General features: G+C 34.4%; 1 protein-coding gene, 1 long non-coding RNA gene and 1 pseudogene across 3 annotated transcripts; all 3 read left to right on the forward strand.

Annotated features, from left to right (window-relative positions):
- Positions 1–819: 819 nt before the first annotated feature.
- Positions 820–4890, forward strand: LOC110795600 (uncharacterized). 2 transcript variants are annotated; one of them, XR_002535339.2, is made up of 3 exons: positions 820–1331; positions 1834–2800; positions 3982–4890. It is a non-coding gene; the product is annotated as an uncharacterized lncRNA (long non-coding RNA). The 2 variants fall into 2 exon arrangements; XR_002535338.2 differs by having other exon boundaries at positions 960–1331; positions 1834–1931.
- Positions 4891–14277: 9387 nt separating this feature from the next.
- On the forward strand, positions 14278–17379 carry LOC110795138 (cytosolic sulfotransferase 5). The gene is made up of 2 exons (XM_022000122.2): positions 14278–14988; positions 16692–17379. The coding sequence occupies exons 1-2, from the start codon at positions 14293–14295 to the stop codon at positions 17163–17165; spliced, it is 1170 nt and encodes a 389-aa protein (XP_021855814.2). The 5' UTR covers positions 14278–14292; the 3' UTR covers positions 17166–17379.
- Positions 17380–20807: 3428 nt separating this feature from the next.
- On the forward strand, positions 20808–22055 carry LOC110795127 (cytosolic sulfotransferase 5-like; annotated as a pseudogene).
- Positions 22056–23443: the final 1388 nt, after the last annotated feature.

Raw genomic sequence — 23443 nt, forward strand, 5'->3', positions numbered from 1 at the left:
TCAAAGGTCAATAATGTATAAATTGATATGGTCATGAAAACTAGGTGACTTAAGTATTCGCTAGCTAGATATTGTATTATTGTAGCTTAAAATGAAGACTTCAAAGATGGTGTACTCTTATTTATTACTCTGTACGACTAATTGGTTTGAAGATGTCTCTAGTTCTTATCAATCAATCCATCAATACTATATATTAAAAAATACACTAGGTATGATGCATGTCATCTTCTGATATGTCCTTAGTTTTTTTTTATAATAAAATTTTAATTAAAAAATCTTTTAAAGGACAAATTGTTTTTTACCACCTATAAAAATCGAAAAATTGTTTTATACCACCTTAAAAATGGAAACTTGTATTTTACCACCTAAAAAAGAATTAAAACTTGTTTTTTACCACCTAAAAACAAAAAAGTAGATGCAACCTTTATGTGTGGCTAAGATTGCACTAATCACTTTATAATTCGAATAAATAATAAAATTCTCTAATTTTCCAACAACCAATAATAAAATTTTATATGATTTTATTTTATTAAAATATTATTTTAAATAAATTAGTCAGAATAGAGAAACAAATTATTTAGTCTCATAAGTGCTTTGCACGGGAACTAACCCAATTTCAATAATGTTACGGTTGTTACGGAGAAGTACATTTATCGCAAACTACACGGAGTAAAAATAAGGCTCCCGCAAAATAAATTGTACTCTCTACCTAAAATAAAAATAAAACAAGAAAATTAACTAACCATATAAAAAAATTTACTCTCTGCGCACACAAAATAAATAAATAATTATTTTCCAATTGTAACAAATCGGATCATTAACGATTATCGGGTACAATCAGTTCGTTAAAATGGTTTGGATTACTGCATGACAGTTTGTTATCGACTTTTGGATCTTAATCGAGTTGATATTTTGCGTCGGTTCAGGTTCGAGTTGAATTTAATCGGATCTGAACGAATTTCGGGTTCCAAATCACGCGGTATTAAAAATCCGGGTTCTAAACAAAACGGAATAACCCATGTGGTTAGATGATTTGGGTTGAGAATTGACAGCAGTAGCGATGAACGATGAACGATGAACGATGAACGATGAACCGACGATGACACACTTTCCCATTGTCGCAAAAAACGCTTACCAAAACACCAACGTGAATACATTTCGAAAAACTCTTGAAGACATGGTCAATCTGGCTGATGTGGAGGCGGCGCCTCTGATCCCGCGGCGGCTGTGGCGGAGGTCCGGTCAATTTTGCTGCTGTGGAGGCGGCCCCTCTGATCCCGCGGCGGCTGTGGCGGTGGTCCGATCAATGGTTCCATCTTATTTCATCAAAGGTATAATTATTTTGGCTTTTTTGGTAGTTTTAACACCCAATTAGGCGATTTTGTAAATGTTCAATTGAATTTGTTGATTTCCTAGGTCTTTGGTGAAAAATTGTTGGATAATTTGGTGAACATGGGGTGAATTTTGCGGGCTAGGGTTTTAATTTTTAGTCGTAATGCAATTAATCAATTCCCAGATTGGGTTTTCATGTTCCATAGATTGCAGATGTACTTGCTTGAGCACCCTCGTCCAATTTATAAATAATGATTAAGAAGAAAATTACTACGTATCTTTTTATTTAGGCTTCCAACCATTATTTGGGGTTGAGGTCTTTGAGGAATTGACATTTGCGTAGAATTTCAATTTCAATTTAACTTTCTAAAAGTTGAAGATGATGCTTATTCTTTTGTTGTTAGTCATAGACCCTGATTTAAGTTGCAATTGGTGATATTGATGGTCATTGTTCTTGGGAGCATGGGTTTGATGGGAATTTAAATGGTGGATTTTTAACAGATTAGGTTCTGAACAGACAAATTTTGCGGTAACTCAAACATTCTAATGTTGTCGAAGATGACGAGGAAGATCTATAGTAGGCAACTGTTTTAAGAAAGGTAAGAAAAACTAATACCTGCAAGTAACTTGCATTTGATAGGACAATATTTAAAAGCCCTGTGCTACAAGTCAGTCATTTTTTTAACTGTTGTTAGTGCTTGTTTACTTTTTTTGATAAGTTTATAAGGTTCTAGATTCTAGAATGCAGTAGTTTGAGTCCTTCATTGTTGTTTTTGCAAGTGCTAAAGTGGGTTGTTAGTGTTTAAGTTAGTAAGACTATTGATGTTTCGTCAAATCATCAATAAATTGTACGCAAACAAAAATCGTCGAACCTCATTAATATATCATACACAGCCAGAAGTTTTAAATTTTCTTTTTGTTTTTGGTATTTTAAAAGCCTACTTCCACTTCCTATTTCAACCAAAATCCTTAATCTAAGCAGAAAGGAAGGGTGAATGACTACCACCTCAGTTGAATATTACTTATGCACTTGGCTTGTCAGTTTTTAGGTTGTTACCAGAGACTGCACGTATGCATTATAGATCACTGATGAATATGAAGGCATTAAGGAAAAACTAACTAATACGAAGTATAAAGTATACAGGAAAGAAAGTTGCTGAAAATTTCCATTTTAAGCATCCTGTAAGTTAAAATTTGCCAACACTTACCCATTTTTAACAGCATAATGAGCATATAGTCATATACTTCGTACATGCTATAAAATTATAAATACCGTGCTTACCTTTGTTTTCATCCACCAGTTGAATTAAAATCTATTTTTCATCTTCCAGAATCCAACATCTTCATAATTACACAATTGTAGTAAGTAGTAACATTACGCACATTCTTGATCATATCAGCTTCCTCGACATATTAGTATCACAAAAATGCCTATAGTCTCTCCCGTGAGTCTTGCCCACATTATTTTGTAAGTCTTCTTTTTATGCTTCAAGTTTTAATTTTGCATTAAAGGAAAAATCTTCACATGGACGTTTTAATTGTTTATTTGATGGGCCATACATTGCTAGATGCTAATTTAATTTTATCTTCCACCCTTGTGTTATTGAGTTAACCGTACAGTAGTAAGTATTGAGTAGTATTCGTTCCTCTGCTTTTGATGTTTGGTTTCCTTAATCAGTAAAATGGGATCAATGTAGTCTCTATTTCATGTCTACACGATCAGTTTGATTACAGCATATGATAAACAAACAAAACAAAATGATGCAGCTCTGCTTTTCCACCTGACATGATTCAGTAAACCGTGTATAATGTTCTCTATTGACTTCGTTAATCCACATTCTGTGCATAAATTCAGGTGCCATTATATGCTTGTTTAAGTTAGATTGAATGTATATGGACTGTTTGGGGAACCTGGCACCAATACTTGGTTACAGATATTTATAACAGTATAATTTGTGAGTTTGTTGAAATATATATGGGACTGATTCGTATGTAGTACTCCGTACATGTTTGTATTTTATAAAGGTTTTGAGGACATAAGTGTTAAAAGCATATGTGCATTGTTTGTGTACTTGTTAAAATAATCGATCTTTCATATTCAATCTGATCATTTTGTTCCAGAAGTTTTGTTTTTTACTTACAGAAAATGACTTAGGCTTTCCATTTCGCGTCAACGTATTACACACTGTGAATAGGCTCAAGATTTAAATTGTAAAACCTTTATCAAAAAATTGTGCCCCTTGGAAATAAATCATCCTCAATTCAAATCTGGATTTCGTTTTGGTAAAAGAATAAAGGAGAATTGTTATGTGGTCAGATATGGCTTTTCAATCTTCTTGCTTGATTTTTGTTCATATTTGTACGAATTGCTTGCCTTTGGCTTAATTGCTTCAAGGCCCAAACTCGGGATATTTTTCTGTAGCAGTTGCTGCTAAATAATTGTATGCATGCTACGGTTTTGTTTCTTAAAACCCAATTGTATTACTTGGAACACTAATCTGGATGAAAATCAGCTGTACGTTTTGGAAGTTCTTAGATTTGATTTTTCATGTTAGATGACATAGACCTTTTGATTCCTTTAGAATTTGGCACTAAATAATTCAGTTGGAGCATTCGAGTGTGAATTTTGATATTTTAATTTTAATACAGGTTTGATGTCCATTTCCGACGGAGCCAAAGATTCATTTGTTCTTTTGGTTGTGGGATGGAATGGACTAAATCAAAATGGCTCTTAAAACCTCTTCGCTTCCTTTCCATGAAGTAGAAGATGGTCTTTCCGTTGTCGTCCCGTTATCGCTTTTGGGTCAATTGGAAACAACCTCTCTGCAATTGTAGGGGTAAGGTTGCGTACACCCGATCCCCCCTATCCCGCTTCTTGCGGGAGCCTCTTTGAGGCAATGGGGTAATGATAATGAAAAACAGGTTTAGTGTTGCATCAATTCTACTGGCACAACTTGGAATCTCTGTAGGAGATGATGGTGATAAATTTCCCCCTGTCCGCGAAATTTCTCATAGACACGAATGGATCATCCAAGCTTCACTTATATTAGGTGTTATTTTAATAGTAGTAGTTATATTTCTTATTAGGCGCTTTTTCAAGAAAAGGCAACAACATAGCACACCACCCAGTATCCAACTCCCTAATCTTCCCCTGTCCCAAGTGCCTGAAACTTGTACCAACCTCTCTAATACTCTTCCGGAAACCTATGTCTTACGTAGATTACCGGAAGAGATTTATAGATGTTTTCCAGTAGATACGTATTCCACTGAACGTTGTAATGACTTTAGTCATATAGATTGTATGATATGTAATTCTCCTTTTGTAGATGGAGAGGAGCTTTGTGTACTCCCTGTTTGTCGCCATGTTTTTCACTCTCACTGTACTAGCTCATGGTTTTTAAGCCATGATTGTCGTTGTACAGTCTGCCGTCATGATTATTTTGACGGTTTTAATAATGATCAATTAGTAGTGTAAAAAATTGTATATTGTACATTGTTTTGATCTATAATTATGGACTCTGTGAAAAGATGTACAATGTACTTTGTTATTCCATCTTATTCTTACGAAGTGTAATCCGTATGTGTTTATGTTAAGCGTACGTCTTTTATCACAAAAATTGTAGGACCTTAGAGCAACTTCAATGGTTACAAAATTGACCTGCTCATAAAAAAAATGAACATGTGAGCAGGTAGCCCACCATTGGTACAACAATGACATAAGCCGCTGTTAAAACCATGTAGCTATTTTGGGCTACGTAGCTCAAAAAATATAGCTCTTATAAATAAATTATTTAAATTAAAATATTATAGAGAGCTACAAAGTATTGTAACCCACCAATGTGATAACTTGTAGTTTTAATCAATTGTAGCTAGAAATTTGACGTGCCAACCCTAGCCACAACATCTTATAGTTCACCGAGTTGCTCTAAGAAGCTTTATTTTTGTGTCTGGTAAATCTGGAAGTAATAGGTTTCGAGTAGACCTGATCAAAAGGCGGGCTAGGCTGTGACCCTAAAAATCTGCCCACTGTGTTGGGTCGGGTTAAGCTTTGGGCCAATTTTGTGTACTCAAAATGCTTTTTTCGGGCAGAAATAGTGGGCTTCAGTCCATTTCAGGCCGGCTAAATTTATAACTACATTTGTTCTTTTAAATTGCCCAAAACCCTGGAAATTTGAAAAAAAGATCGGGCTGTCTTGGGCCAGAAAATATGGCTGAAATATTCTGCCCAAACCCCGGGCCGGGCCATGTTGATTGGCTCTAGTTTCGAGTATTACTGTTCATTGTTTATTATTTCCTGTATTCTGAAAATGTAAATTACATAGTAGTACCACCATAGAAGACTGTTCTTCCAAAATGACGATATTGTTCCCTATCATAGACTCCATAATGCCAATTATCGGTATACTTTTCAGTTTGTTTAGGGCTAATCTGTTGACGATTTGCATCTAAAACCACAAAACTACAAGTTAGTATAGGTATAGATTATTTTCTATATTGGAGTGTGATTAGTGAGAGTGACACGTGGCTGATAGACTTGTTTATCAACACTTTTAACATATTAGTATAGGTATAGATTATTTTCTATATTTAATTAAATTATTAAATGCACTTTAACATTTAAACCTTAAAATGCTTTATAAATATATTAAATTACTAGATCAAGTCATGTGTATGCACGATTATTATAAAATTATTTGACAGAAATATTTCTCTCGATCTAAAGCTACTATATATTAATAAATCGTAAACATACTCACACTACTATAAAAATACTATTTAACAGCGCTTGTTTTTGCGTTTAACAGCGCTCCTAGAAGCGCTGTTAATCGCTCCGCTGTTAAAAGAAAAATACACATTTAACAGCGCTTGATAGAAGCGCTGTAAAAGGCCCCTTTAGGATAATTCAAATGATTATTTGACAGCACATTATAAGCGCTATTAAAGGTATGCTGTTAAAAATTTTACCACCAATTTTAAATTATTTTATAATAGCGGATGTCTTAGAAACGCTGTTAAAATAATTTTTATTATTTTCAAAAATAATTTCATTGTTTGTGCAATATATTTCATTTTATGATATCACAAAACTATAAATAGTTCATCATAACATATATGAATAATATAGTAAATAGTTAAATATATTCCAAACCTCCAATATAAACAATTTTGCAATTGTCACTATAATATAACTGATTACATAAATATGTTCTGAAATAAGACCACAAACATTAAACTACGCAAAATACTTCTGTATGTTTTTTGATTCCTTCAATGTAATCTATCTACTATACATTTGTTGAACAACATAGCGCACCCAATGAGTTCTTACTTCGTCAATCTGCTCTTTATCGTAACTTGGAAACTGGCAATCTGAAAAATATTGTGAAACAACAAGGTATTAGAAACTCGTATATAAATATAGCGGGGGAGGGGTATATGCTTGACTGGGGGTGGGTAATTTTGCAAAAGATATGGTGCAGTTATAGATTTGCAAACCATAAATTCATCCATAGTTGTCGATCTATCTCCTGAAAAAATTAAAATATAATAATTCATCCAAACCAATTGAAATGTGCACGTTCAAATGTACAGCAAAATGTAATGTCAATATCATCAACACCTCTATGCAGCATGCCTATCACAGTAGCACAGCTGCACATGGACCTTTTTTTATATAGGTGATAATAACCAGGTAGAATTCATTAAGCACTTGAGTTAAGACATGAGTACTCAAAAGGGGAAATTAAAGAAAGAGGAGAATGTAGGAGTTACCCTTCTTCAAGGCATACCACCCGAGAGTTGGTTGCAAGGTTTATGTCTGTCAAGCCATTATGTCAAGTCGAGGGATAGAATTCTGTGTCTACTTGTGTACACAAGCTTGCTCTCAACGATAAGGGAAACGAGTCTACATCCACATCAAGCTTTTACCAAAGTTCGGATACCTAAGTTTTCGTCAGATATGTAGAAATCTGATCTGTAGAGACCCTCTGCAAAAAAGAAGGAACCATCCCAATTAGGTAAGAATGTTAGTTTGTTATGACTTCCCGAATCAGATTACTCAAGACTGAAGAGGTAATTAGTGAAATTTTAGTGCAAGAGGGTAGTATATCAGACCAACGAGGCAAGATCCTCTCAATGAACAAAAAACAGGAGAATCATAAACTCTAATGTTAGTACTCTGTATTCAAATAAATTACTCGTCTACCAGACTACCACCAGTCCACCACGAAGTATATTGGGTGGCTCAACTATATGGATACGTTTTCAGGAGTATATTTGGTGGTTCAACTATATAGATATATTTTCCCAATTTATAGATTCTGACATTCCCAAGGATACTGAAGAATGTTACCTAATTTCCAACAAGAGATTGGGTTTGGGAACACATGCATACACTAACTAATGTCACAAGTACTAATCCGTGTTCGAGGAATTAGATACTAGGTAACGCTGGGAGTAATTACCAATATGATCAACCTCAAGTACCATTTTTGGATCCTCAAAATCAGTATAAGGATACGGACACTTGACAACGGAATATGGATCAAAAACAGGAGAAATCATATAATATCCGAGTCTAACAATTACTACATGTATCAATAATGGCTGAATATTGTACATCTCTCTAAACATTGATAATAGTGGCTGAATATTGCCACAATCAAATGCTTATATTTCTCTCGTTCTTGCACTTAGAACCACCAAATTAATAGAATCACAAGACAAACTAATTCAATAACAATATCTCCATCCCATCCATAATTAAACAGTTATGCTACACTTTTTTAATCAAACCCTACTAATAGTCATAAGCTGGAGGTAGACATGAGAGCCCAAGTCAGGTCCCCTGTCCTCCTAAGGAGATCATCCCATTGAGTGCTTGGTTGGATGCATTTTTTGTTATTTGTGCCTAGACTTTGGTTGCCTTCAACATTTTATGTCAATAAGCTGGAGGAAGACATGAGTTACAGGAGAGCCTGTAATCAGAAACCCTCCTCTTTATCTGAGAGATCGGCCTGTTGGATGCTTTTAGATAAATAGTGTCTTCCATTCAGATTTAGTTGTTCTTTCTGCCTAGAGTTCGTCTAACTTCAGCATTGTTAGGTAGGTTTTGTTCTGCTCATTATTTCAAAAAACTTGAAGGGTGGGGAGCTGATGGTTGAGAGCCAGTAATAGATTAGCACTCAAAAAATCTAGAACAAGAGAACAGAAGCCTGTAAACTTAAGTAGGGAAAACAACACCTCCATCATGTAAACTTACTTCCTTAATTCACATCTAATATACATAAGTGTAATGTAAAACCAGAAGGAAGATCAGCTATCGCTACTACATAAATTGGATAATTTACGAACCCAAAAATGAAATCATATGTACAATTCGAGGACCAAAACCCATAATTAAAACAATCGTAATTGAATTCAGAAATCATAGACTAAAAGAAAACTAAAATTTATCCAATCGAAGTATGAGATGAAATCTTGAAGAGGAGTTTTCACTCAGTACCAACAATTAACATAGCTTATGAGGGGCTCTCCTTAATTACTTCACACAAAAGCTAAGCATCAGATAGATAACTACAAACTATCGCGTACTCATGTATGAAAAAGAGATATGACACAGAACAAAAGATAGCCATAAACCCTCTTAGTTATGGAAGCAATATTATCTTGGCCCTTGTACAAGTAACTCCCATATGAACCCTAGAAGTACTAATGAGCATAGCAATAAAATTTTACAGGTTATCAAGGAATATTCTCTTTCCGACATTTTTTCATGAAAATTAACATAAAAGTTTAAAGCTTTTATCTGTCGTCAAGAGCCATAGAGGCGAGATCGTCCACTCATTTTAGTGTTTATTAGGAGATTATATATGCTAATTTCAGGAGAATAAAATGTCTGCGATCTTCGAGGTAGACAACAGGACATTTAAGAATTACTCCAACAAGCCACCTAAATAAGGTTAGGCCCTCAAATAAGCTGAAGTAACAACATATTCTAAAAATGTTCAAATATCTCACCACAAACTGCTTTCTTTAATACAAAACAATACATATGAATCCCTAATCACAGCAAAAAGAATTACTAAAGTGTACAAGAAAGAAAAATTAATCCTAACCTTATGATACTGAGCAGTCTCAGAGGTCAAACCTACAATTGCCGCAGCTAATCCGATCAATCCGCCCTTACAAAACAAAACAAGCAAAAATTAATTTAACTCAATACGATTCCACACACCATTTAATAGACCAAACAAATTATTATTACCAAGATGAAAAGCTAGTACCTTGATGATTAGCCTGCGGTGAATAGGTGAATTCCTCAGTCAACAAATTGCTCACTGCACTTATTTTCTCGCGATCTGCAGCTGTAGTTAATTGCTTCACAATCCATTCAACCTATAACCACAACAACAACAATCAAATACCAATATCACTACCCGCAGAAAAAACTACTTCAAAAAAATTCTAAATATTCAAAAAAAATAACAAATTCAAATTAACTCAAGTGCAACAATTTTCCGCTTCTCGTACAACTTATCGGCAAGATTACGAAGCACAGCGGCCAGAATTATCAAAAGTGCAACCGCCATTGTAGAAACCTTTTGAGAAATCGCAGAATTCAAAGAGTAGATATTAGGTAACGCAAACTAATTACCAATATTGAATTCAAACCCCTTTCCCCACAAAACCAATTCAAGAAAATTAATTAACTACAATCGAACTCTTAAAACGCAAAATTAAGGACAGGCCAAACATAAATCGCCAAAATTCCTTGAATTTTATGAAGCATACCATCAAATTCGATTATTCACACCCGTCGTGAGAAGGGATGCGCAGCCGGGTGAAGGGAAGCGCAGCTGGGAAAATGGAAACGCCACCGCGTGAAAGAAATCTCCGTCGTCGGTTTCGCCGCTCCTATTGTGTTCGATTGAGATTTGAGAGTCTGGACAGTATCAAGGGTTTTGCAGAGCAATAACCGAGGGAAGAAGAAGGCAGTTCTTTTCTATGTTGAGAGAGTATTTTTTTTTGTTTTTCCATATATTATTTGATAGCGTTAATTGTTGGAGCGCTGTTGTACCTATGTAATACGACAACGCTCATTAGGTAAGCGCTGTAATACGACAACGCTCATTAGGTAAGCGCTGTAATATGTGCACTTATGACAACGCGTTTATTATAAGCGCTATAATATGCTAAATTTGACATCTTTAACATCAAAAGGGTAAGAAGCGCTGTTAAATAAACGCTGTTAAATATCATTTCTGTAGTAGTGTCATTTAATTTCTTAATTTTCTTATTTCCGAATATATGATGGCTTATTTTATTCTTTGAATTTTGACACGGTGTTAAATTATTTTATAATTTCGTGAAGGAGTTTTTTTTGGGTCTCGACCTTGGGCTTAACTATTTTTTTTTATAAAAAAAAACCACTACAAAAATTTGTATCTTTTATGACAACCTAATAACGACGGGTAAAAATCCCGTCGTAAAAGGGCTTTTGCGACGGGGATAACAACCCAACAAAGACGGGAATAACCGTCGCAAATATCTTTTACGACGGGTTAACGACGGGACTTTCCATTAACGACGACCCCCTTTTATGACGGGTTCGCGACGGAAAATCCCGTCGTTAATCAACAATTATTGACCTTTAGCGACGGGATTTTCCGTCGTTAATAGTACAATTTCTTATAGTGAACCTAAACTTTTGTTAACTTTTTAAAAAAAATAATACGAAGTAAATAAGATCAAATTTTAAAAGAAAATTAAACGACCAATGTAAAACTGACATGTGTTACAATTTGAGAGTGATGGATAGCTAAGTTGGTTAGAGCTTCCATCCCGGTTCCAGATGATCCTGTGATCGATTCTCATCCCCGCCCTTGTGGCTCATTTGCACCAAAAAAAAAACATGTGTTACAATTTAACGGTTCATAAAAGCAACTCCAATGGTCATAAAAAAGAACTTGCTTGCAAAAAATTAAAATTATGAGCAGGTAGCCAATCATTGATCAAACATTTGAGGTGTAATACAAGAATTTGTATCTTTAATGACAGCCTAATAACGACGGGTCAAAATTCCTGTTGAAAAAGCCTTTTACGACGGGGCTAACAATCAAACATGTTAGAATAATGCCTTGAATCGGTCAAGCCCCTTACTGCAACGCCCCAACACGGGGATCTCGCTGAGTCAGGGTTCAGGGACGACGCCCCTGTTTAGGGGTTCGGGGACGCAACGTGGTCCCCGATGGGGGTTCGGGGGCAACACCCCCGAACTTTACGGTATCTGTTATTCTGGACTAGGGTTATCTGTTTTGGGCCTATTTTCTGGGCTTTTCCGCATCTGTCTAGAGAGTACTATATAAACTCTCTAGGTCATAACCTAGTTGTATTCTGTAATCTGTACTCCTCAAGATCAATAAAACCTTTCTCCCCTCTGCCTGTGGACCTAGCTAACACATTGTTAGTGAACCACGTTAAATTCTCTGCGTTCTTTATTATGTTCTTTATTCTTTCTTTGCGACTGTTATAACAAAACAAAGATGGAAAACCGTCACAAAGGTATTTTACGACGGGTTAACGACAGAATTTCTCGTTGTTAATAGTACAATTTCTTGTAGTGTTGAAACATTTTGAAATATACGACACCGTTTAAGTTGAGACCCAAAAAAATTAGGACATGAAGTTGAGACATTTTGAAGAAGATAGATCATAGTTAAGGTTGATGACGTCAATTTTTCCAAAAAAAAAAAAAAACGATTCAGCGAACTAATCAACGCACTATGAAATTATTACATACCCGGTGTAAGCTACAAGTATGACGAAGATCAATGATACAATAATGATATTTCTGCTATTATACCAAACACCTGAAATGATAAACGATTGCAAATGTCTGCAAATTTTGATGATATGAAGTTACCAAAAACACGTGAACTGGTAAGTGATAACTGATAAGTCATGTCAATATTATTTGTATGTAAATTTATTTATTCCAACCATTTTTAAATGGACCCGATCTATACTAAATTTATTGTAAATTATGTCTAAAAATATGGTCAAAAACTTGTGCATAATTTAGTTTGACATGTTTATTAGGATAATTATAGGAAAAAAAAATAAAAATAAAAATCAAATTAGTGTAGTTGCTACATGTTGTGTTTGAATAATGTGATTTTAGCTCACAATTCGCTTTTAAAAACACAGGGTTACTATGATTGAGAAAATGGTTACTATATCTAAGAATTTTGGTATTTAATTTATTTATAGTCACTATATAAACAATAAAGGTCTACATGTATGTATAAAGGATTAAAGGGTGATAGAGAAAATTATCAGTTTTGAGTCCACACTAATATTATTGTGGACCAGGTCCACGTAAGAATAATTCTATTTATTCTCTGTTCCTAGAAGATTGCCCTAATACTTTATTTTTTCAATTTTATTACTCCCTCTGTTTTTAAGAATTGGGTATGCTTATGCTCAAATGTAAGTAAGTAAATTGTTTTGTGTGTACTCTACGGTTAAATTAAGTATAATGTTTGAGGAGAGACTTGTGAAAAAGAACTAACACAAATAAGGAGACACGTACAAACAACTAAGGAGTAAGGACATTCATCTATAGGATATGGAATAATCTTTTTAGGGACGGAGATCGAAAATAATGAACTATCATGACATTAGGGGTGTTCATCGGTCCAAATCCGGACCGGATCGGATCGGACCGATTCGAACCGGATCGAAGATCGAAATTATGATAATTCAAGGCCCGAAAATCGGACCGATTATGCTTGGAGCGAATTCGGATCGGACTGAAAAAATCGGTCTAAAATCCAGACCGGACCGTTTTGTACCGGTTGTAGACCTATTTTTATATATTATTTATTTATTTATAAAAATTATGATAAAAAAGAAAAAATATATAAAAAAAACTATTTGTTTGAGGCCTTTCTTGAAAGTTAAAATAAAATATATCACAATATAGTAATATTTACAACATATTAAAGGAGGTAATTAAAATTTTAACTAGGTTATATTATATTTTGTTAAGGAAAAATCGATCCGGTCCAAAATCGGGTTTTGGATCTGACCGGATCGAAGACCGAAAATTGATATTTCTCGACCCGAAGACCGGACCGATTGCCTTTGGTCCGGTTCGATCCGGTCAAGGTCGGTCCTGTCCGGTCCATATTTTCGATCCGGACTAATTTTTGTACACCCCTAATTATGTATTGTCCTAATAAAGTTTATTCTAATGACCAATAAACTCAAAAAGAAAAAGAAAACTCAAATAAGGGGACAATAGAATAAGAGACTTGTACAATTATACTAAAATTTTAAAGGAGGGCTAGAGCTATAGATTTAATTACACAATTTTTGGGGAGGGAAGGTCAGACTTAGGCCAGACTTATCATCCGTCATTGACCCACTGCTACACTGTACTTCATCCGTTTTATAATGATCTTTCAATTTAGAATTATGACAGTACATACGTAGACTATTTACAACCGAAGGAAATCATCTAAATTATTAAGAAAAAACATATTAATGTGGCGACTTGTTACATTCGGCTCAATGAGCACTTTAATATAATATCAATTTTTTATATTTTTTGCTAATATATAATAAGAGATAGATATACAAAATGTGCATTGACAGACATAAAAAGTGTACCATTAACGACGGAAAATCCCGTCGCTAAAGACCAATAATCGTTGATTGACGGGATAACCCGTCGCGAACGTAACCGTCATAAAAAGGGGTCGTCGTTAATGGAAAACCCCGTCGTTAACCCATCATAAAAGACATTTGCGACAGTTGTTCCCGTCTTTGTTTGTTTGTTAGCCCCTTCGCAAAAGACTTTTACTACATGATTTTTGACCCGTCGTAATTAGGTTGTCGTTAAACATACAAATTCTTGTAGTGAATCATGACACATAAACATGTCATGCCATCATTATGACATGCCTTAAAGGTCGCATGCTGCGACCTTTATCATTTTCGTTATATATATATGGACATATATACAACTTAACAAATGCAATCTACGTTAGAAAACACATGGCTGAACCATCAGCAATGAATCAAAATGGTACTACCACAAAATTAAACCAAAGAGATGAAACATCTTTAGTGAATGAAGAAGTAGAAGTTGAGCATCTTAAACAATGTCTTCCAAAGACAACATGGATGGGTAGTAAGCAAAACCTACTCATTAAAATTCAAGACTTTTGGTATTTAACCAATTTCTCTAACATCCTTACTTTCCAAACACATTTCCTTGCTCAAGACACCGATCTTATAGTGGCTAGCTTTCCGAAAACCGGCACCACTTGGTTGAAATCGCTACTGTTTTCTATTACTAATCGGTTTGTAAACCCCCCTAATAAAACACCTTTGCTTACCAACAATCCACATGAACTTGTGTGTGATTTAGAGACCGCTATCTATGGTGGAAACACCGGGAACTCTAAGCTACCGCACCCTAACCAACTTAACGAACTCCCTTCACCTCGGCTTTTCAGTTCACACTTGCCTTACTCGTCCCTTCCTGAATCTGTGAAGGTTTCTTCTTGTAAGATCTTGTATATTTGTCGAAATCCCTTAGACACGCTTGTGTCGCACTGGCTTTTCTTTCCAAAGCTGATAAAGAAGGTAATAACTCTAGTTTCCTAAATATAATAGAACTCTTTTTTGGTGTTAGCACCCGGTTCACCCTTAAGGCTAATTCGGATTCGGGGCGAGTTCTGGGTGGATAGGTTTCAGTCCCCTCCCAATTGTTGTTGCGGGGGATTGAACACGAGTTCTCCCTATTAAGTTCAGCCTCAATCACCACTGAACCAACAGACAATTGGTAACATAATAGAACTCTACATATATCACAACTCTGATATATATAGTGTCTTTAAATTAAATAAGTGTGTTAGTGCAGTAGCGGAACCAGAAAATTTTGATCAGGGGGGTCACATTTATTTAGTCTTGAGCTCACGATAATGTGCGTAACACATATTTTATTAGGAAAAAGAAATTGTTCACGACGACCTGTTAGTCAGTTAGTTATCCTTAATTTTAGGAACATGTATATTGTTAGTGGGCATGGTTAGTGGGTTATAAATACCACATTCTAGCAATTTACTCCCTCTGTTTTTTTATTAAGTGATATACTTTGACCAGATTTTAGAAGGGTGAGTTCATATTATTAAAATATGATGGAAGTGGGGTAATTAATGAGTTATTATTTATTGTAATAAATTGATAATGGGTGAATTATTTATGGGGGTTACTATTTACCGTCCCATATTACTCAAAACCGCCCTAATATTTTACCCATATACCCCCTTTATTTACCCCCTTATTTTAGCATTTACCATTATCCTTTACCTTTTCCCTTTTTACCGCCCACCCTAAACATAATGTGAAATAATTTTTACATGGCCGAGACTACCGGTGGAACATCAAATTCACAAGAGGACTTTTTTTCGGAAAAAAATATTCAGAAACTTATGCATTTCTAGCTCGTACCATGGAAGGAGCTTAAACTTCATAAGTGTATACTATGGTCGGAGCTCAAAACTCATAAGTCTATGCTATTTAATGTTTTGATTTGTTGTTGAATTTGATGTAATTTGTTTCGGAGAAATGATTAAGAGACTTATGCATCTTAAGCTTGTACCATGGTACAAACTTATGAATTTTAAGCTCGTACCATAGCAGGAGCTTAAAATGCATAAGTCTATGCCATGGTGTGAGCTTAAAATGCATAAGTCTCTACCATGGTGTAAACTTAAAATGCATAAGTTTGTGGAATCAAAATTAAATTAGTATTTTTTTAATTTATTGATTAATGTACTTGACAAATAAAATTGCTTGGTTTAAATATTTTTTTTTTTATGGGTGTATGGTGGTGGTTTGGATGAAGATACTTTCTCTCTTCAAAATAGATGGGGTAAAATTTGGGAGAAAAGTTTCATTATATAAGAATATTAAAGTAAAATAGTGGGGCGGTTTTGAGTAATGTGGGGCGGCTTTTAGCGCTCCACTTATTTATTGTAATATAACGAGAATGTGAATAAGTATATGGATCATAAGAGGCAGGGGAAAAAAATTAATATGATTGGGAGTGAGGGACCATGACATGCCAAAAATAGAACATGTATCACTTATTAAAATACTGTCGAATAAGAAAAATGTATCACTTAATAAAATATGGAGAGAGTAGCTAGTAAATTTTATGAGTTTATAAAAGATTTTTTTTATGTAACTTTTAATTAGATTGTACTACGTATAAAATAATAGTATAATTTTGCTATATTCTTTCCCCTCTCTTACCTCTATTATAAATTTATAATGTCAAATAGATAACAGGAGACGAAAATTTCCAACCCTCAAACATTGAAGATTTCTTTGAAGACTTTTGCCAAGGTGAGGTTATATATGGGCCGTTTTTCGAGCACGTAGTTGGATACTGGAAGCAAAGCTTAGAGCAGCCTAACAAGGTGTTGTTTTTTAAGTACGAGGATTTAAAAGAGAATCCTAGTGCTCACGTAAAGAAGTTGGCGGAATTTGTTGGTATGCCATTTTCTACGCAAGAGGAAAATGAAGGAGTTATTGAAGAAATAATAGATTTGTGTAGTATCAATACTCTTAAAGACCTCGAGGTTAATAAGAGTGGTTCTCTTAGCCATTTCTTTGAAAATAAGACATTTTTTAGGGATGGAGAGGTCGGAGGGTGGACTCGTTATTTGACTGATTCCATGGCGGAGAAGATGAACGAATTGATTGAACAAAAACTTGGAGGTTCGGGATTGTCCTTTAAATTGAAGCCCCTATAAATCAATGAGTGTTATGTATTATACGTAAGATTATTGAAAGTGATTATAAATCAATGTGTGTTATGTATTGTACGTAAGATTGTTTTTTTTTTCTTTTTCCAAAAGGGGAGTACATCCATGAGTGTTATGTATTGTACGCAAGATTATTGAAAGTAATTTTTTTTTTTTGAGGGATATTGAAAGTAATTATAAATCAATGAGTGTTATGAATTAATTAATGCTTGAAAATAATGCATGGTTCTTAAAGTAGTACTCCGTAATTCTTAGCGGTTGACTAGTTATTTTGTTAAGTTAAAACTCTAGTATGTATTGTATTTAGCTTTTTATTTTTTTATTTTTACAATAGCTAATCATACAAACTTATAAGTTATACTACGTACTGGTTAATTTTTTTTTTTTTTTTTTGCTAAGCAAGTGAGAATAATATTAATGAGCAAACAAGAATACAACCTAGGCTAACTCTAAGTGATACGAACCAACTAGGTTGGACCCTATCTACAAGGAGCCAGCAAAAACCAAGCTACACAAGGCTGCCAGAACTAAACAGAGCAAACTGCTAAGAATTACAAAGACATAAACCAATCACTATCCTTTCTACTGACATTCTTAGGCAAAACAGTTTGTATTCTACCTCTCACCACTTGCTTCAACTTAGTCACAGTGTGACTCACAGTAGGAACACAGTTCTCCCAGAAACTAGTATTCCTACATTGCCAAATCAGGTACACTGCTGCCACAAGAGCTGCATAACAAAATTGCTTCTTGAATTACACTTGTTAAAGGATAAAAAAGGGAAGTATACTTGTTAGCAATCTCGTGTGCCCTCTGGACTTGTTATCGATTTGCTTGAAGGATAACACATTCTTTGAATGTAGATGCTATCGTCCAGATTATAGTAACATTCTTCTCCCTAGGCGGTGTCTCCAAGATTGATATTAAGGTTACTGAATCCGTAAGGACTAGTACCTTGTCAATCAGTCTTCCCTTGCACCATCGGATGCCATCAAGACAAGCTAGAGCTTCTGAGTGAAGAGGGGAATGGGCTAGGCCATAGGAACCACCTCCATCTCTCGTTGCTCCTGTTGGTACATCCGACACTGCCCATCATATCCTGTCACAGCACGCTTGGTATGTTTGTCCCATGAACCATCAACCTACAAAATAAAGTTAGGAAAAACAGAGAGTTCCTTTATAATTTCCAAGTTGTACATGGTGGAAACCAGGGGGTTGGGCTAGCTATTGAGCGATCATAGAAGGGTCTCCAACTCCAACTCTACCTTGATTGTTTTTGTAGGTATTGCAACCCCTACTTCCTTTGTAATACAATTTAGCACTCACCTTGCATGTCCCGTTTCATTTGAGAAGATTCTTGAATTACGAGTAATCCACAAGCTCCATAATATTGCTAGCTACAAATATGTCAATTATAGAGCTATCCTTACCATCCTTGCTATAGAAAAGCAGGACATAATTTTGCATCCATTCACCATCACCAAAGGGAATAGATCCACTATTATCCAAGCTAAATGCAAGGGGGCCTAACCCCCAAGTCAACTTAGCAAGGTTACAGGTTCTAAAGATATGTTGAGCTGTTTCACCAATTGTCCCGCAGTAGTCATATGCATTAGCAACATCAATTCCACGTTGAGCAAGGTTGTCCTTTGCAGCAATTGTGCTGTGAAGCAATTTTCAAAGAAAAACCTTCTATTTAGAAAGAATTTTAAGTTTCCATATAAGCTTTGAGAAACTATGTGCCTGGAGTTGGACATCCTGCAAGAGACCAGAAAGAAAAGCATAGCTTGATTTACTAAAACCATAAAACGATAACACAAACATATTGGTTATGTATTTTTTCTATTTCTCCAATCGCGATGTTCGTTTTCCTACCGTTAGGATTACGAGAGAGTATGAAGGCAAAGTCTATTTGGTTCGAAGAAGGCAAGTTCCAGTTTATAAGGTTGATCATGCGCTAATTTTAAGAATATATATTTATTACTTCGTATTATTATTGTTTTTTCGATCATAACGTTCGTAATACTGCTATTACGATTACAGAATTGTACCATTTACGGAAGGGTGTTATACTGTTATGATAAGGAAAGCTAGTACGATCATCACGTGATTTCAGTTCACGGGTAGAGCAGAGTATAGCGTTTTAGAACGATTTTGGCAGTTTGTTCTATACTTAGAAGAATTTGACAAATGTCATTCAAAATATCAATCACATCATCTAAAGACTACAACAACATGCAATTCTCATCATTCAGGAAATAACCAAACACTTCTTCCGATCCTCTCACCAGTAGCGGATCCAGAATTTTGAGATAGTGGGGTCACTATTTAAAAATTGATGAAACTAAAATTATTTATTTTTTAAAAAAAAATTGAACTTTTAACTATAAAAAAAAAAAAAATCAAGTGGGGTCAAGGACCCCACTGAGGGCACCGTGGCTCCGCCACTGCTCCTCACACGTGGCCTACTTAGTTACACGATTGAGAAGAAATACTTCACAGCATCCCTTAAACATTGTTCCATTTTATTGTCAACAAATTCTCTAATTAATAATCATATACTTCCTCCGATTTTTAATACTCGTAACGTCTAATTTTTTTCCACTATTCACATATTTTACTTTGTTTTTTATTGGTTATTTATAAATAAGATAAAGTATAACCATGTAAGATCTTGTTAAATTCATCTTAATGTGTACTTCCTAAATATCAAAGTTTTGTAATTTTTACTTAAAGATAATTAAAGATATTAATGATCAAAGTTGTGCATTGACATGCGTAAAAGTGACAAACGTTACGAGTATTAAAAATCGGAGGAAGTATTATACAGTAACTAGGTATTGTTAGTTTATTTCTAACGTACGTGGTCAATTTTTATAAAATTACATGTTGACTGGCGCACATAAGTATTAAAAAATGTGATTTTTTTATAATGATGCAAGTGATAGATGTTAACGTAGTATTTATTATAAACACTCCGTATTTAATATATAGTGGTTGAATAATTTATGGTGAGTATGTGTGAAGACCATAGCAGAAAAAATTAAGTACACAAGGGAGGAGTAGGGACATTGCCACATTAGATGTAATATCTTAATGTAGAAGTTACTAAAAATAGAAATGCGCGCAACTTCTAAAAAGTACGGCTGAAACTGATATATATGTAACTCCTAAAAATATAGAGGGAGTACTATTTATTTTTTTACTAAGTAAGAAGAAGAGACCTTATTGGACCAACACATATCATAGGTTAATCAGACCAACTAAACAGGTCTTCGCTCGAACCACTTTCAAACATTTCGCAGTGGTAAATTCTCTACCAACTCCACCAACTTATGTTGGTTAAGAGGGAGTACTATGCAAGGTTATATATATATATATATATACATATATATATATATATATATATATATATATATATATATATAGGTCTTCGCTCGAACCACTTTCAAACATTTAGCAGTGGTAAATTCTCTACCAACTTATGTTGGTTAAGAGGGAGTACTATGCAAGGTTATATATATATATATATATATATATATATATATATATATATATATATATATATATATATAAACAAAGCAATGTATTCAATTAACATTCAATTTGAAAACATAAACTTGTAAATTGTAACCCACGACAACAATGAATCAAAACCAAAAAGAGGAAATATATGTCAAGGATGAAGAGGTAAAAAGGCTAATACAACGCCTTCCAAAAACCAATGTGAGGGGCAGCAACATCCATTTCTTTCAAATGGTGTTGTATGAAGGTTTCTGGTACTCCACTAATTCATCCCTCTTTAAAAATGTTCTCACCTTACAAAAACACTTTGTTGCTCGAGACGACGACATTTTCATTACCGGCCTCCCAAAATTAAACCGGCACAATTTGGTTAAAATCCTTACTCTTTTGCGGTTATTAACCGCAAAAATCACCCAAATACTATTGATCAAAACCCTTTTAATTTACTCACCCACCATCCCCAAGAACTTGTGTGTAACTTAGAGGCGGACGTCTATGGCGAGGCCTTTGAGTATCCACGCCCACACCACCTTAATGAGGTTCCATCGCCTAGGCTTTTTAGCACTCATATGCCATACACATCACTTCCTAACTCTATCAAAACTTCTAAGTGTCGGATTTTGTACATTTGTCGAAACCCTTTAGACACTATCGTGTCATTTTATTACTTCTATTTAGGGTATATGAAAAAGTTGGCAAATGGAGAAGATTTTGTACAACTTCCTATAGAGGATATCTTTGAAGATTTTTGTCAAGGGAAAACCCTCTTTGGGCCTTTTTTCGAGCATGTTCTTGGGTTTTGGAACACGAGTTTAGAGCGACCTGATAAGGTGTTATTTCTTAAGTACGAAGATTTGAAACATGATCCCGAACTTCACTTAAAGAGGTTGGCGGAATTTATAGGTATGCCCTTCTCACCTAAAGAGGAAAGTGAAGGTGTCATAAAACAAATTGTAGAGTTGTGCAGTATTAAGACTATGAAGGAGGTTAATAAGAGCGGTGTTATTAACAAGTTCTTTGAGAAGAAGAGTTACTTTAGGAAAGGCGAGGTTGGTGATTGGACTAATCACTTCACACCTGCCATGGTGGAGAAGATGAACAAACTCATGGAAGAAAAACTTGAGGGATCTGGTTTATCCTTCAACAAATTTTCTAATGAATTCCTTTAATGTTTTTTTTGTATGTTTCCCTTTCCTTCATTGTGAACCAATTTATGTTTTGATGAGAATAATTAGGCTTTGTTATGTTTACTAATTCAAGTTTCAAGTATCCCAAAGTTCTTAAAAAAAAATGCACGTACCTCACATAAAAACAAATAGTTTCCCCTACGCGTAACAAGACAAAATAGTTCTACCTAGACTTGTTCAATGGGTTGGGCTCCCGTAAAAGCCCGTATCAAGCCCATTTGTAAACGGGCTTAATTAGCCCTTAAATGTTATAAATTAACCCCTACTTGTTGTACCCTGGTACAACCAGTTCTGACTGTACGTACCCCAAAAAAAGACGCGTCTGTATCGTTTGTTCTTTCTTGTTGTATTTTTTGTTCTTTCTTGTTGTTTTTTAAATTCAACAAAATAATTGTTCATAATTGTTGTATTGTTTGTTCTTTGTTCTTGAATTTTATGTTCTTTTCTATATTGTTTGTTCTTTTTTGTAGAATTATTTCCTCTGTATTTATTTAAGAGATACACTTGCCTTTTCCGGCCGTATTTATTTAAGAGATACACTTGCCATTTTTAATAACTTATCAACCCCACCATCTAATTAAATAATATATCTAATTTACCCACCCCATCTCCCACCCCCCAAAATGACATGGTCCCCACTTGTTTACTTATTAAAATATCTACCCAACCCCACTTGCATCATTATTTTAAAGTCATTCAATTCTTCTTCTTAATACACGTGCCCAACCAAGTGTATCTCTTAAATAAATACGGAGGGAGTATTTGTTATTTCTTGTTTATTTGTCTGTTCACAATAATCATCTGGTTAATGTTCATAATGAAATTAAGCTTTTCATTGATCTTTTATGTTTTTATAAGCGTCTGTATTGTTGGTTCTTTCTTTTTGTATTGTTTGTTCTTTCTTGTTGTACTGTTTGTTCTTTCATGTTGTTTTTTAAAATTCATCATAAAATTGTTCATAATTGTTGTATAGTTTGTTCTTTCTTCTGAAATTTTATGTTCATTTTTATATTGTTTTTTTTTTTTGAACTTTTTGTTCTTTTTTGCTTATTTGTTTGTCCATAATAATCATCTGGTTAATGTTCATAATAAAATTGTTCATACCATTTTCTTTGTTCTTTCTTGTTCTATTACCGAGCATCTTTTAAACCCTTATTCTTTCTTTTTAACATATTTGTTTTCTTTGCATGTTCATCATTTTCAAATCAGTAAATGTGCATTTTTAAATTACTTGTGATCATCATATCAAATTAATTACTTACTTTTTGCATTTTCAACCTATAACAATGAGGAAATTGAAACCGTGAAAGTCAAATATAATGGGTTAGTTATTATAAGGGATTGCAAGGTTTTTCTTAATGGAACAGATTTATTATAAACTAAATAATTACATAGGGCATCCTATCAAGTCTCACGAATTAACAGTTAACACTACCACTTGTGGATAATATAAACTATATTGCACTATTTTTTGTTGCTTGCAATAACTTTATTATCCCCTTCTCAAATTATTATCCCGGTAAAGAAAGTGAAGGAGACAATCCAGGTTATGCT

Source organism: Spinacia oleracea, chromosome 6 (assembly GCF_020520425.1).
Source record: "Spinacia oleracea cultivar Varoflay chromosome 6, BTI_SOV_V1, whole genome shotgun sequence".
NCBI classification, from domain to species: domain Eukaryota; kingdom Viridiplantae; phylum Streptophyta; class Magnoliopsida; order Caryophyllales; family Amaranthaceae; genus Spinacia; species Spinacia oleracea.